The sequence below is a fragment of the Sylvia atricapilla genome, chromosome 1, assembly GCF_009819655.1.
Source record: "Sylvia atricapilla isolate bSylAtr1 chromosome 1, bSylAtr1.pri, whole genome shotgun sequence".
Taxonomy (NCBI): Eukaryota; Metazoa; Chordata; class Aves; order Passeriformes; family Sylviidae; genus Sylvia; species Sylvia atricapilla.
In genome coordinates, this window is record NC_089140.1 from 103,564,554 (window position 1) to 103,580,928 (window position 16,375).

At 41.5% G+C, this 16,375-nt stretch overlaps 1 protein-coding gene across 4 annotated transcripts in view; it reads left to right on the forward strand.

The window, feature by feature from the left end:
• Positions 1-16,375, forward strand: part of DLGAP1 (DLG associated protein 1) — a 399,114-nt gene that overhangs the window by 370,264 nt on the left and 12,475 nt on the right. For all 4 annotated transcript variants that reach the window (XM_066329466.1, XM_066329484.1, XM_066329477.1 and 1 more), the window contains 3 exons: positions 772-1,145; positions 4,356-4,447; positions 12,915-13,333. In XM_066329466.1, the coding sequence (XP_066185563.1) occupies positions 772-1,145; positions 4,356-4,447; positions 12,915-13,333 (885 nt within the window). The remainder of the gene's footprint in view (positions 1-771; positions 1,146-4,355; positions 4,448-12,914; positions 13,334-16,375) is intronic.

The window sequence follows — 16,375 nt, forward strand, 5'->3', positions numbered from 1 at the left end:
ACTTTACCACTGACTGACAGGTTTTGGCCATTAACTTCGTAACACTAACTCCCTGTGTGTAAAATCAAGTGATTTTTTTTCCAGAGCTGATGTGTATGGTGAGAAATTACGCATGGCAAAATGTTCTTTTAAATATGTCCTCAACAACTTACAAAACATTTCAAAGTATCTGTGAAGTCCTGTGCAGTGAGACATTTTGTAGAAAGAAATACCCAAGTCCAAGCATAGTGAGCGTTAACAAACTTTGATAAAGGATGAATTGAGAATCTCTCTCATCAGAAAAATGTGGTTTGCAATTCTGCATGTAGTAGGACAGGGGAGAGGGACAGAAACCAATTGCAATAAAACCATGTAAAGTACAGTTTAGCTGGGATGAGTGCTTGGAGACTTACCATCCTTGTGAATCTGGTTTGGGAGCCATAAGCAGAACAAACGTTTTGGTGGAAGGACTTGTTCCCATGGGACTTAGAACAGTTAGCAGAAAATATCTTGAGGAAAACAATCCTAAAAAGACTAAGGAGGAACTTGGTAAATAGATACTTTCTCTCCCTATTTGCCCTGCTAGGAATTCTGCCACTCACTTAGGAGGAACAGAAGACACTGATAAGCAAGGCATTACTATGGCACTTAGATTGACCTTTGGGGTCTCTTTGGCTCACAGCCTCCTCCTCACCCCTGCTCTGTCCATGTTAATTGATGTTTTGATATCACGTTTGCATCCATTTCCCCCGCAGCATCAATAAAACAAGAACTCTGCTACGTTTTTTCCAGTGTCATCCTGCATTACCACCTACAAGAAGACGCCGCCTCCAGTCCCACCGAGAACTACCACCAAACCCTTTATTTCCATCACAGCCCAGAGCAGCACAGAGTCTGCCCAAGATGCATACATGGATGGGCATGGACAGAGGGGCGATATCATCAGTCAGTCTGGACTTAGCAACTCCACGGAGAGCCTGGACAGTATGAAGGCACTGACAGCTGCTATTGAAGCTGCCAATGCGCAGATCCATGGCCCTGCAAGCCAACACGTAGGGAACAATACTGCCACTGTCACCACCACCACAACCATTGCCACTGTTGCAGTAGAAGATAGGAAGAAGGACCACTTCAAGAAAAACAGATGCTTATCTATTGGAATACAGGTACATGACGTGGATTATATATGCTTGCCATTGTTTTGGATTTCTACATCTGTTTTACTGCTCATTATACAATGTTTTGTGTATTTTTCTTCTTGTCCTGACAGGTACCTATGCAGAACTTGCATCAGCATAATCATTCTGCATGGCACTAATGATGTTTTCCTAATTTATCATAAATACATCAGATGCAAGGATTTGTTTGAGTCTCTGTGCTGCTTGTTATTCAGCTCTGTTAAATTACACACATGAGCACTAATCTATGAATCATAACACAGTGGGGGTCAGAAAGGCATGAATTAAATCATTGAAAGGGAATGTGTAAAACAATGATTTACATTACACTATCACCAAAAAAATATTTTCATCCAGCCTCAGTGAATTAATTGTCGCTGCTTATTCATGCATTTCATAATGACTGGTAGCCACTTGAATGAGGCAGCATTGTTCCAATCTTAGCCTCAAGAGCAGAAGATAAGTTCCTTCTGATTTGCCCTTGTTAAAGAAAATTGCATTTTTTTACCTCTAGTGGAATGAAACAAGAAAACTAACCCTGCCAAAGTTCATTCCTGTTTACAGAAAGGAAAAAAGTAAATAAACTAGACTCGGGTAATCTGCTTTCTTAATTAATCTTTCCCACCCCCCTACTTTCCCTCCAAAAAACAGTGTGCATAGGACTCCCAACTATCTGCTTGCAGGATTAGCTTTTGTAACAAAGTACTTGCACTTAAAATCAACTCAGAATCAAGCCAGGTTTTGACAGGAGATGAATCTCGAGTGAATAGAATAGCAATCCACAGCTTATCAGCCTTCACAAGAGGACACTTTTTTTTCCTTGTAGAAGGTGGTTGTAAGCACAGCACTATGTGCCTGGACAGGCTTATCTGATTTGTAAAGTCTAAGAATTTACCATGAAATATCTACATCAGCCTGATGAGATAGATGAGAGGTGTTGTGCTGAAGCCCAGGGGTAGCTGCTGGAGAAGCTGTGACTTTTCTCTCACTTCTTCTTGGTAGAGCACTAATAACTATTGCCTGTGGATTCAGTTCACTGCATTTGTTGTAGACTTCTGCTGCTTCACAGCTGTTTGTTTTGGGTATATTCTGAAAGAAGGGCAGATGTTCAGTGTTAAACGCTGGAGAAAGATCCAGGTGGGACAGGGATAGAGGAGAACTCTGTTTTGTATTCCCATTCCCAGCCAAGCCTAAGATGCCATTATATTGTTGTAATGCCTTATTTCACTGATCCAAGAAACCAAGACTCCTTAGCAAAGACCCTGCTAAATAATGGGTACAAGTAAATAATTTTCATGTTTGCAGAAGCCAAAATGAGCAATGGTAATGTGAATCATGGTTCTTGAGAGACCACCTCCCTGCTATCTCTTCTTAAGGGAGTGTGCAAGTAACAAACACTGCTTTTGAAAGGTATAGAGGCCTCAGTTCCCTGAGATCTGAGGAAGACAGATCCAAATGCTCTTCAAGTCTTTGACAATCTCCTTCTTAAACTCTGGAGTTTACAGATGACCAGTATAATCACATGAAATAATCATGATGGTACATGAGGGTCTGCCAAGGGCAGATTTGTGTACAAACCAATGAAGATGTGGCACAAACCACTTGAAGCTGGAATGACATGAAGCAAAACCTTCAGCAGAGATACAGCCTTACAGGATTCCTGCCTGTGCATGGTGCCACCCTCACACCTGCCCATCAATGATATTTTTAGAGTCAGACAGGCTTCACAGATAAAAGCAACTTACTTCACTAGTCTGCTGTCTGATCCATTTTGCAGCATCACTGCACAAGCAGTCATGCTGGTACAGCTGAAGGGGTAGTGTGGGAGTAGAAATACCTTAAGATAGGTGTTGATGCCAGAAATGACTTCTTACAAACAACTGCCCTAAAGGAGGTAGGTACACTGTCAGTCCTCTGACTGGCAGTATAGAGTCAGTCTCCCTCCACTGAGGAAAGGGAACCTAGTTCAAGCTTAGTCTGAACTCAGGCCAAGTATGCACCTTAATGATAGTTCAACCCATCTCTGTAGAGCAGGGCAAGCTGCATTAGCCAGGGGTATATTTTTGGTTTTCTTCCTCCTCTGCCAAATAAACCTACTGTGCTCTTCTGATGAACCTCCATGTGTGTCCTCTACACCCCTCAGTCACTCCTAGAACACTGCAAGCCTTTGCTGTAAATCTGCTGAGCAAACAAGCAAAGAAAAGCAAAAAAAAGCCCTTCCATCAAAAAGTTGCTACACTCTGACAGTTATGGGATTTAAGGTGTATTTATCTCCCCAGAACCCCCAGTATCAAGGAAGTATCTCACCTCACAGAACAGCTTCTGTAACTCCCATCCCTCACTGAGCACTTTTCCTGCACAGGTTGGTCAAGTGGCTCTCAACAAGAAGTTGCTGGTGGAACAGCCACTACAGTTGGCTATTTTGCACCCATGGTCAGTCTGAAGCTACAGATCACTTCATGATACTGCTATGGCCCAAAAATCCTGTCTGCTGGAAAATGTTTTTCTTGTAGGACTATCCATATTACATATAGCATAGGGAATTGACAACTACACTGATTGCACCCAGAATATTGTGATTTTGTTCAAAGAACATCTGTGGTTAAATTTTAACATTATACCATTGGCACAAATCTCTTCATGGATCTGAAGATGGAGATGTGATATTAAGTTCCAGCCCATGCTCCTGGGGATCACCTGTTTGCAAGATGAAGCAGTAAAGAAAATGCATCCAAGACTCATATCTGCTTTCTTTAAACTTTTTCTCTGCAGTGCTCTGATTTGAGCCACTAACATTTAAGCAAAATAAACACATGATTTTGATATGAATTCACATATGCATGCACGTAAAGATAGAAGGTATCAAACAAATGATGAGGCACAATACCTGGAGTTACAGCTGCTCAGAGATGTGCTCTGACAAATGACATCCAGCCTCCATAAAATACCGGGTAAAATCCATCTGCATGTTTCAGGCTGAATACTGTCTTACCAGAAATGCTTTATAGATTAAAAATAATGAATATTCACTAATAACATCAGAAATCAACACACCACAGAGAGACTGACTAGATGAAGGAACTCACAATACAAGCTCTGTGTACAGACACTTTAGTAGTTAAGGTGCATAGAAACTGCAGACAGGTGATATCTCTGCTAAAATACACTAATTACCTGTCATGTTTTGGGTTTTCTAAGGTTGATGGTGCTGAAGAATCCACCATACCAGGTGACAATAAAGTAACCAGTAAGTTCCAGTCCATAGGAGTTCAAGTAGAGGAGGAGAAGTGGTAAGTAAAAGTTAACGCTGTTTTTCTAAAGTAAATCATTATGCCACAACTGATTTTTAAAGAGCCCTAGTTCCTGCACACATAAACCTGCTTCCTGGATAAATTGTTAGATTACCCAGCTGAAAAGCTGAGTCTTACAAATGTTGTAGCTCTTATTTTTCAGAGAGGATTTTTCAGGACCAGTGAGAGAAATAGAAGAGAAGTGCCACGTTTTGAGGGCTCATATACTTCTAGTATTCTCTTTTTCCCCAGAAAATCTACGTAAACAGTGGATGGTGTTGCAGCTGGAGTATTAGTCTTGGGATGGCTGCAGCAGCATAGAACTCATGAGGAAAAGTTTACCTTGTTTTTCTGCAGAATAATTTCAGCCACACGTAGCAGTGCAGTGGCAGAGCCAAACTGAAAGCTTTTACTCAGGTATCTCACCCAGACATCTCTGCATTACAATTGCTCCCTTGCAAAAAAAATTTGTTGAGATTACAAAGCAAGCCTGTAAAACTCTGTTCTCCCTACAATCTGCAGCATATCCTGAGTTAGTGAGCAAATATCCTCCAAGAAAAAAAAATTAAAGAAAAAATAAACTAGAGCAGCTGTCTTTAAGGGTTATGTTTCTTTCTGATGACAAATTTGCAGCTACATTGCAAGGCACTATAACTGTGCCTAGCACTTAGGAGGCATGTAAAATTTTTGAGTGCTTGACCACAACTGCAAATCTTATTTCCTTCCCAAAAGTGTGACTGACTCAGTGGCTGAAGAAAAACCAGACTCTCCCCTTGCCTCTCAGTGTGCAGGCCTCCCCAGTGTTGCTGTGGCTCCAAGCACCCACACAAGTCTGGCTTCTCTTTTCTCAGGCTGTTCGGGCACAGTGTGACTTTTGGTTGCTGGAGCCACTTTCTTGGTAGCTCTCAATATCCTCCTGTGCAGTATGGCTTGTCAGTGGGGGAAATTATCCTTGTAATTTCTCCAGAGGAAACCTGGGTGCAGTAAATCTGAGCTGACAAAATTCAGGCCCTCTCCCCTTCTCTGGCTTGCTGACTGCAGGAGCCAGTGGACATGTCCATTTTCACACCGTTTTTTTCCCTACATCTGCTAAAAATACTCAAAAGTAGCAGGTTGTCTACACCATTTTCAATTCAACCAAATCTCCCTGTAAAGTAGCAGAGCATTTTCCTGTGGTTTTAAAAGGCTAAAGTGATTTCAGCAAAAAGAAATGTGATTTTGCAATGACCCTGCTAGGCTGTTACCAAGTTCCTCATTAACCTGCGAAAACATCTCTTGCTGGCAGACATTTCTTTATGTGTTAGACCTTAGCCCCATTTACCCGCAACTCCTCCAGCACTAGATAAATGAGCACATTAGAATGGATGCTGAAGGACCATTTCACTTCAGCCTGGGCACAAAGGAAATAACTACCCCAAAAGCCCAACCCTCCCCCTCCCCCCGAAGAAAGAAAGAAATGGCTGTTTACAAATACCTTACTTCCAAAGTCCTCTTTCTACTGCAGTTTTTATTGTTCCAGAGAAAAAGGTAAGGTTTGCCTGTGAGAGTCTGCCCTGAGAAAGCAGTATTTCTGCATTGCTTACTGACAGCTGTGTTTGGGGGTTTCCTTGCTGATGTAGTTGAGGTTGCTGCTGTTTGCAGCAGAGGAGTAAGCAGCAATCTATCATGGACTTTCAGAAGTGAACTGGCTGATAAAGGACAGCCCCTAATCCTTAGAAAATGAGTGCACTCAAGACACAAAGGGCTTATCATCGCAGTTGGGCACTCATACTCTTTTTTTTTCCTAACACAGCAGAGCACAATGTATTGATTATCTGTTACAGGAATAGAATTGTAAATACAGTACATTCTTCACAGTCCCTGCACCGTAACATCTGCAAAGCCTAAGAAAAGCCCTTTTTAGCTGAATCTTTGAGAATTTAGTGTTTTTAAAAATATTCCAGGCTTCAGAAATACTAAATAAATGTAAAATTAGAAGAATGACAAAGCAGGAAGGATAAATACAGTAAATTGATCATGTTTCCTTGACAGCTATTAATTTCACTGTTAGAAAACAAGAAAGCTCTTTTCCTAATGCACCAAAAGTCTACCACAACTTTCAGTCTTCTTCTTGGATTCCTGCTCTTTCCTTCCCCTTTCCTTCAACTCATACAATTGTCATTCTCACACTAAGGAGTCTTAACCTCCTCACATCCTTTTAAACATTCCTTCTTCTGTGCTTGGATCAGGTAAGCAAAACATTTTGCCTCCATTTCTTGATCTAAGTATTTAAAAAACAGAGCATTTTCACGGGACAGCTCTCTCTCTTCAATCTTCCATCTTGCCTCAGACTTTTCATTGGCCCTTCACTTTCTGTATCGTGGGCCTCCTGCCAAGACAATGCCTCAGTCTGCCTCCTCCTCTTGTACTGCTCAAAGGATAAATGTGCTTCCTGCTACCTGACCACATTACACACAACTGGATCCACTGCTGCTGTTTATCTTGTCCTCAGTTCTTTATGCTGCTGGTTCTCAATAACATTTTTCACACCCATTCCCAACCTGCAGCTCAGTGATTTCTTGCATTTATTGAGTGACTCTGCCCAGTCTTTCTCTTGGAGGGAAATTGGTATGCATTTCTTTCAACCTCATGATCTTACTGCTGTTAATCTTTTATCTCTCAACTGACCTTCCCTAACTGACAAAACACAAACCAAAATGTTCTTCCTGTTTTCCTTCCAGGGCAGTTTTGAAAAGTGTACCTAATGAAACTCATCCATGCAATCTCAGGGCACTTCAATTTCTGTCCATTTCTGTTTGTCCTTTCTTTCTACCTGTAACTTCTTCTTGACCTCAAGGGACCACCCCCCTCACTTACAGAAGATAATTGAGTTGTTAGAAGTCAACCAGTTCTACTGAAGCAGAAAAAAAAAAGAAATAATTTATTCTGCCAAAAACAATTAGCATGCATTCTCCTTGAACAAGGGGTTTTCCGGTCCCGTAGCTCTGTAATCAGTTTTAGTCTCTCTTGCAATTTATCTTGCCTGCCCCAAGATCTCCTCCTATTACATTCTCACCTCCAAAATTGCCTCACTTATTGTTCTAGATGTACCATCAGCTGGTGATTGTACTTGATTTGCCATCACAAGAATTTTTGAATACTGAAACCATGGTAATTTCTGGAGTAAGAACATTGCCATAGGAGACTGCAGTAGATAGAGGGTCCTTCTCCCTGTTCTCTAGTTTCAGGGGCACTGAGGAAGGTCCCCCCATATCCTGATACACAAAGTATATCCTATCACAGCACACCTCTTCATATGGAATAAAGTGGAATAATTTGAAATAATGATATGGTAACATAAAGCAAACAATCCAACAAAAACTCGTGCTGTCTCTTCACATAAAAAAAAAACCCTTCACATCTTTGGATTTTGTTACTGTATCATATTTTTCTGGTTTTTTCCTGTAGGTTTTTGGGTTTGGTTATTTACTCTCCAACAAAAAATACTCAGGTTTTAGTGTCTTCCCGATACAAATAGGCCGGTCCTACACAAACTTCTCAACCTTGCACTCGTTAGAAGTTTCAAGTCTGTATTTTGGGTAAGCTAAGCAGGAAGTACATAATGTGACATTCGGGGGATGTCCTGTACAGGGCTAAGAGCTGGACTTGATGATCCTTTTGGGTCCCTTCCAATTAAGGGAAGGATCCTTTTGGATCCCCTCTGTGATTCTGTGAGCTACTTGCATGGCTTTTCTCAGCTGCATTTCGTGGCTATCTGTGTTCTCCATGGTGGAAACTATTCCAGTGAGAAATTCTAAAGGTTGTAGGTGTCCCATCCCTGGAAACATTTGAGGTCAGGCTGAACAGGGCTTGGAGCAACCTGATCTAGTCGAAGATGTCCCTGCTCATTGCAGAGAGATTGGACTAGATGACCTTTAAATGTCCCTTGCAACCCACACCAGTTCCTCTGGCCAGTCCCACCCTGGTGAAACTCATTCCCCACATCCTCTCCCACCCCGTGCATGCTTGGAGGAGGAACTGCTGCTCCGGTCCACAAAAGGCAAAGCAGGCCCTGGCTCTGACAGAGCCAATCTCCTTCTCTGGCCACAGCTGCCTGTCAGCCGAGGGACCACTTACAGCCATGGTGGCTCCCAGCCAGCTGGTGGGCTGCTGCAAGCCTGGCCTTGGCAGAATTGGCCATAAATTTCTGATCACACCCTGCTGGTTGGCAATAGCCTCCCTGCTCCAGACCAAGCCCTGGAGGGAGGCTGAGCACTCCAGCCAGCATCTCTGCTCTACAATACAAAGGCCAAGAGTTGGTTAAAAAAAAAACACAACAAATAAACCAACAAGCTTAAAACAATGTGGTTAACAAAGATGAGCTGCTGCAAGGAATGGGGTTGGAGCAGAAATATTGTTTCTGCCATGAGAAACATGGTGCCATATCTGCTAACTCCTTCTGCAGTTTGTTTTGTTTTGCTGACAGCAACTGCAGCCTTAGCAGAAGCCCACCACCAAAAAAGAGGACAGCCAGTGGGTAAAGTAAGGCTGAGTATAACCTAAATACCTGTGAGATTGACCATGCATCAGTTGGTGGTTTGAAATCCAGATCTTTTCTGGGGTTTTGGGTTTGAGGGTTTTTTTAGGAACAAATTAAGTTATCTAAGTCGAATTGCAAACATGTTTTGCAAAAGAAAGCCAAAGCCTTAGAAGCTGAGAGTTGAATGCCAACAAGCGACCCTGTTGTTGTTCAAAACACATCATTCTGTTGTTCTCCATACTGGTTTATCCAGTCTGAGGTTTCATGGCTTTCTGCACCCTGGGCCAGATATCTGCTGCACTTCTCTGAAGCTGTAATTATTACACCTTGTGCCTGCAGGGCACAACTGACTACAAAAGGGCCAAGTCTGAAAGAGAAGAAGCAAGCTTCTGTTTTGAACTTTTTCCTGGTTTTAGGTAAACTTGTGAATGTTTTATATGGTAGAAGTAGCAAAAGCTTTATCATTAGCTTCAAAAGCCCTAGTATGGAGCTTTAACTGAGAGCAAAGCAAAAAAGGCTCATATGGGACACAAATGGTATTTTGTAAGAGTAAAACATCCTGGAAGTGATGAGAAAGCTGTGTCAGAGACTAAAATTACCATCTATTAGGTATTTTATATAGATGAGTTCGAGGCAGGTGGATAGTAAGTGCCTACCTGCATTTCCATTTTATTCAAAATACATTTCCTTGGAAGCATTTTTTTAATATTGAACAGATGAACTATTGCCAAGTTGTTTTTCTTTTCAAGGCAGGTAAATCACATAATCCAGTGCCAAGAAACTGTCATGCAAACCTGTAGCATACCATTATATAGATAAAACAAAGGCAAAAAAAGTAGGTCATTCTGTTTCATAAGCAGAGTCTGGGTTTGGTGGTACTAGCTCATTCTGACCCAGTAAGAGAACACTCCTGAAAGACTTAAAATTACAACGACACGTCCTCCTGTCAAGCAGACTTTGATGCTTTCACATTTGGGTTTTGGCATACACAGAAAAGCCAGGGTGTTAACTGAAAACACAAGTGGTCATCTAAAACAGAAGAGTGTCAGAGTCTAGGGCACTGAAGAAAACAGAAGGTGGCTGTGACATGGAGGTAGACACATGGAGAAGAGCAAGCCTGGACTAAGGCATTTGCTTTTCTCACCAGTGCTATGGAAGGTGTGGAAAAGTACACTGTGTACTAATGCCTTGGCTCTCAGTGAACCTTGACTAAATGAATAAAAAGAAATCCTCAGTCAGCATGTGCTTGTGTGGGCACACATGTTTTTGTGTGTGTTCGTGTGTGTGTGTGTTTCTGTATTTCAGTGCAGATAAGGGATTTGTCAGGTTGGTGGTCAAATTAAAGCGATTTTTAAAAAAACTAACATGGATTGGACTAATAGATTTTCATTGTAATGTCAGCCTCAAATGCTAGTGTCTTTCTAATCACTAATACTAGTATAACAGCTTCTGTCTGCCAGAGGCCCATAGCAGATACTTAGGAAAGTATAAAGCAGTGCGTGTAAAGTATAAAGTGTGTGAACTAAGCACTACTTCTCCCAGTAGACATTCCCAATTTAGTATTCTGTTGTTCAGGGACTTCCTAAACCAAACATGAATATGTGTAATGGCTCTTCCTGTGGATTTGATCGAGTTCTCTTTGAACATATTTTTACCTTTGCTTTTTCCAGGATTCTGTGGCAATTTAATTCACACATTGTGTGAAGAAGTACTTCCTTTCAATAGATGTAGATCTTCAGACCTCTAAGCCTTGCAACTGGCTGCCTTCCTCCCCACAGTTATTGCACTCAGAGAAATGGTGAAACATCCCTTAGTCAGGATTTTATCGATCTCTCCTAGTCCTCCTCAGCCATCTGTTTTCTAAACTTTTTCTCCTGTGGAAGGGATTCCATCTCCCCAGTGACCTTTGTCCTCCCTTTCTAACTTTTTCTGTTGTATCAGTCCATAACAAAATGCTTTTTCTCTGCTTTCCAAAGGATAAATACTACCAAGCTGTAGAATTCTGTGCACTCTTTATTTTTCAATTTGCTGGTGCATATCATGCACAACTACAGTGGCACAACCATGACTTTTCTATCATTTAACAATGTCTGTGTCAAAAGAACTGCAAGCAGCAGGCACAATGTTAAATAGTGCAGGCACTTGTGATTACTAAAAAAATATGTACACAATCTGTTATTAAAGTTTTCCTGGGCCTGGTATGGTTGAGGTGTTAATTTGAGCCTTCTGCCGAGGAATTGGACCTTTTTTTTTTTTTTTTTTTTTAAACAACCTTTCTCAACTCTTGTTTTGCTTCTTTGCTCTACTCCACTCAAGCCCCAGATCAACAGACATTAGTTTCCTCTATCAGCAGGACCTATTACAATCGTCCTTGAAGTCTGCTGCAGTCCTCCTGAGCTATCTGGATGCACCAGGTATATAGGACATTAAATTCTCCCTCAGCATCCTTCCATCTGCTCCCTCACCAGCTGCAGAATAAATATACCTGATGAAATTTTGCTGTCAGTTGTACTTGTCTAATTGGCTGTTGCTCTTCAGTGGAAGGTGGAATATAAGTGAAAGGAAGTGAAATGGCACCCATCATCCAGTTCCACCATCTCTTCAGCATTTTCATTGCTGCCTGAGGACAAACTAAAAACAGAACTGGCAAGGGCAAAGCAGCCAAAATATCACAGGGAAATGGTTCCTAACATTAGTTTCAAGTGTAGATGTGAGACTGAGAACAAATTGGAGACTAACTACTTGGCTGCATGGGTGCACAGGCATCCTGGATTTGTAAGAAGAGGAGATGGGAATCTGTCCCTATTCAGCGCAAAACTGTTAATTCTGAACCCTAAATATTACTGATTTAAGAAACATTTATGTTAATCACTTTATGGTTCTACCTTCTTTTTCGTCATGGGACAAGACAGCAATCTGCCTCACTTGTTTTCCACTCATGCCCTCTGCAATTCACTGCTGATCAAACTGGCTCTCATCCCCCTGCAACAACAGTAGTTGCCTTTCACTCCTTATACTTCTTTGTGCTCCTCCTCTGTCAGCCTTTTCACATCAGATGGCTTGGACTGCAGAATTTGAAATGCTGTTTACATAAAGAAAAACCCACCCCAACCAAAACCCCCAAACCTCCTCTCTCCCCTGCTCTTGCCTTTGCCCTCAGGGTTGTTCTCAGCCCCAGCACAGGGGAACTCTGCAAGGTGAGAGGAAGCTGCCTAGAGGAGAGCAGCCATCACAGTGAGGGTAACACAGACAGGTGGAACACTAGCTTTGGTAAAAGAGAGACCATTCTGAAACTCAAGTTTGAGTGTGAGAAATAGAATCTCTGGACATTGGCAATGGGCACTAAAATTGTGAGAGATGGTAGATTTATAAGTATGAAGAGTAATTATGAAGCAGCAATAAAAATATTTATCTGAGTTAAAAGTATGTTTTCTGTATAAATGGAATGTATAATATTACGTAGTGGACTCATTGGTATTAGTATCTTACTGATCTCACATGTATGTTTTTTAAATGTGGCTTGTAAGTTTGGATGTGTTTTCACATCTCACACTTCAAAGGGGTGTGGGTTTTAAAAATAGAAAGAGAAACCACTTCTGAAAATTGGACCCCTTTAACTTTTCATTAATCAGTAACCTAAAATCCTGAGCTACTGGCACTGTTACCTCTCTCTTGGGCTGGCCTCTGGCTTTGTTAAACCACATAACAATTAGAGGTCCTTGTCTCAATAAACAGTGAGCTTGCATGGGAAAAGAGCTTGTTTGTTTGCTTGCAATGAGAAAAAAAACTTATGCTGATCATTTCAAGAAAAAAAACTCACAAGTGAGTGTAGCACTGAGAGGTGTGACTGCCAGTCTTAGGAAGAGTGGCAGAATCTTAGTAAGTCCTTCCATACCAAGTTACCTTGCAAAATCTTTCTAAACATTTTTCTGTTTGTGCTCCTCAAAGCTTTCGCAGGTTTACACGATCTAATAGTGTAACAACAGCTGTGCAAGCAGACCTGGATTTCCATGAGAACTTTGAAATAATCGACCCTCAAGAGGACAATACATGTTCTGGACAAATATCAAGACAGTTTTCCCGAGATGCAAGCACCTCTACTGTTAGCATACAAGGGTCAGGAAACCATTACCATGCATGTGCAGTGGATGATGACTTTGAGACAGATTTTGATCCATCAATTTTACCTCCACCTGACCCATGGATTGATTCTATTACTGAAGATCCTCTGGAAGCTGTCCAAAGGTCAGTGTGCCCACGAGATGGCCACTGGTTTCTGAAGCTACTTCAGGCAGAGAGAGATCGTATGGAGGGTTGGTGCCAACAGATGGAGAGAGAAGAGCGTGAAAACAACTTACCTGAGGACAGTAAGTAACCACACACAATAATGTTGCAACTGCAAAGAAGTATTTCATATAGGTCAAATTCACTCCAGTGAATTCTGCATTGTGTCCTTTCTTACTTAGCTAATGAAGCTATGGTCGTGATTCTCAAAAGGACTGTATGTGTGTATATAATAATCCTTATTAAAGCTGACAGGGAATGCAAATGCTCGGCACTTCTGAAACTCCAGTGGTATTAGCTTTTGGGATTGCATAGTTCAACGGATAATTAGGAGAGTGTGGTTAGGGATCTTGTAGTATTAATGTTTCTTAACTCTTCTATTTGAAATCACTTCTCATAACCTTAGAGTATACTTTTAACAGATTGTAGTTCCTTTAAATTAAATTAATATTTCAGTTGCCTTTTCAGATGGTGATTGGCATAAGATGAAACTTAGATGTTTCTCCCTCCTGAAAGAGATTTCAGTTATGCTTCCAAGTTGTCTTCTCTCCCTCTCTTCCCCTACATCTTCCTTGCAATTCTCATTTGCTTCAACTGTCCCAATAAAACAAGCTCTTCATATTGTGTGATAAAAAACTACACACATGCAAGCTACATCTCAGTTGTCACCACTGTCAGCAGTATTAACCTACCTGTAGGTAATAGGACTGTCTAGTAAATCTTCATTACTCAGAAGGGTTGTGGGTTGAGTAGTTCAAATCTTACTCGTTCATTCTAATTAGGACAGAAGGGCTGAGCATGTGTTTCCCAGTCCAGAATTTTTTCTCCCAGTAAAAATGGAAGGGTTTTTTCCAATTATTTCTCTTACAAGGAACAGTACTATTGCTAGCTGTCAACATTAGACAGAGGTAAATCTGTGAGTTTACGAACATCCTCCTTGCAAATAAAGCTGTTTCAAATTTTAGAAGTGAGCTTCTGGGAAACACTAAGGAGCAGCTGCTTATAGAGAATTCAGCTTTTTATAATTTAGGCATGCCTAAGCATATTTTCCTGGATATACAAGTAATATTTTTCCAACCCCCCAAATTAGCTTCTACCAAAGCAAGGACTACTACTTCAGCTCCAGAATTGCTTCTTAAATTTTTTTTAACCTTTCCTCTCAAGAAGTGAGAAGTTTGAATTATTTTGAAATGTAAAGATTTTGATTTATGAAAGAAATTCACACTGGAAAAAAATCTTAGAAATGCATAAGCTGTTTCTGCTGGGACTTTCCATTCAACCTAGTGAATGAAGTCAAAGTTAGACAAAATTGTAAGCATCTGGAAATTGATCATAATGGCAAGTATAAGATAACCTGCATTTTAAGATATGTAAAGGTGTTATATTTCTACAAAATTTATGTTATATAATAGGCTAACAATTTCTTCTGAAGAAAATAGGTGGAAGGTTTGACCTTAAAAACAGATTCAGACTACCCAAGTTCTAGAATTTTTGAATCTCATTTTTAACTCACACCATCAGTGCATTCAAAAATCTCTTTGAATATGTATCAGAATAAAAGGCTTTCTGTTGTTTCTGTAGTATGAAGAAATAAACGTTGTGAACTATGAGATTTTAGATTGAAAAGGAAGTGTGAACACATAAACAGGAAACACACAACTTTTAGAAGTTTCATAACAACTTAGACTGGACATAAGGAAAGCATTCTGTGATGAGGGTGGCAAGGCACTGGAATAGTGTTGCCCAGGAAGTTGTGGATGCCCCATCCCTGAAATGGTTCAAGGCCAGGTGGATGAGCTTTGGGCAGCCTGGTCTAGTGGAACATGTCCTTGCCCATGGCAGTGGGGCTGAAACTAGATTATTTTTAAAGGTCTTCTCTAATCCAAACTATTCTATCATTCTGTGAACTGATAATACTAGAACAACCTATAAATATTTTATCTGTGCACTAAGGTAGTTGGTGCACCAATAAAGTACTAGGAAAAGAGCATGAAGTGAATTTTAAGATGCTGATAGATGCAGAAAATGCATGTCTGTACAAAATTGTCTCTCAATGTGTTGGTGTCTTTGATATAAGACAGCTTTAAAGGGCTCTTTGAGCAGTCAGTGGGAGGAGTCAGTTATGGGGAAGAAAGAGGGATGGTTTGGCTGGATATTCCCAATACCTCCTCACAGCACACCTGACATGCGTCCCGGCACTTGTTGCGATCGCTGGAAATGGCGGGAGGAAAAGGGTCACCTGGGTTTGGTAGCCACTGTTGCAGTCCCTGTTCCTGCGTGACGCTGTCAGCTGCTGTGGCACGTGGCAGCTGCCTCCCGCAGAGGCGGCACAGGGCTTTCTGCTGCGGCTCAGCACGTCCCGCTCTACCTGGTGCCAAGGAAAAGCATATGGCCGGGGCCACTCTGGCCGCTCAGCAGTGCCAGAAACAAAAGCCTGGTTGTTACAAACCCTGCCCCCAAAAAACCGTCTTTTTCATACATCTATAAACTTTAAAGAGCGAGAGGAAAGGAGGAGCAGAGGTGCGTTTGCTTTGCTTTCTCTAATGAAACATAACCAGAGCAGGGAACGCGTCCTTTGTTTCCAACCTGACATCCCCAGCATGTGTTTGGCCAGATAACAAAATAACGAGAACGTGTGATGAGCGAGGTTTTCTCGATGCCATGGCAGCTGACAGAGGGCTCATCCCCCCGGCGCTCCACGTAAAACGATCCGCGCTTCCCGCAGACAAAGCGGCCCTTGTGCGGAACAGCTGTCTCGGGGAGACGGCTCGCTGCTGTTTGACAGTAGCTTGTATGTTACATAGATACGTGGGGTATTATCTAGCTGGGAATGAATCTACCAGATGGGATTGAATGTTTCTAGCTGGGAAATGGAGTCTGCTGCTCTGTATAAAAACAAGCTGTGGTTCGGCGGCTGCACGATGAAATGCCAATATAGAGAGAAATGTGGCTTCCCTTCTGCCATGAATTATTTATTGTGTAGTATATTCTGGTTTTATCTGAAATCATTTTCTGATAAAGCCGCAGCATGTGTGACAGGCAGATGAACACCACTCACACTTCAAGCTAACATACTTGATACGATTTCAGTGTATTTTGCAGTTATGGGGAAGTTGGCTACAAAC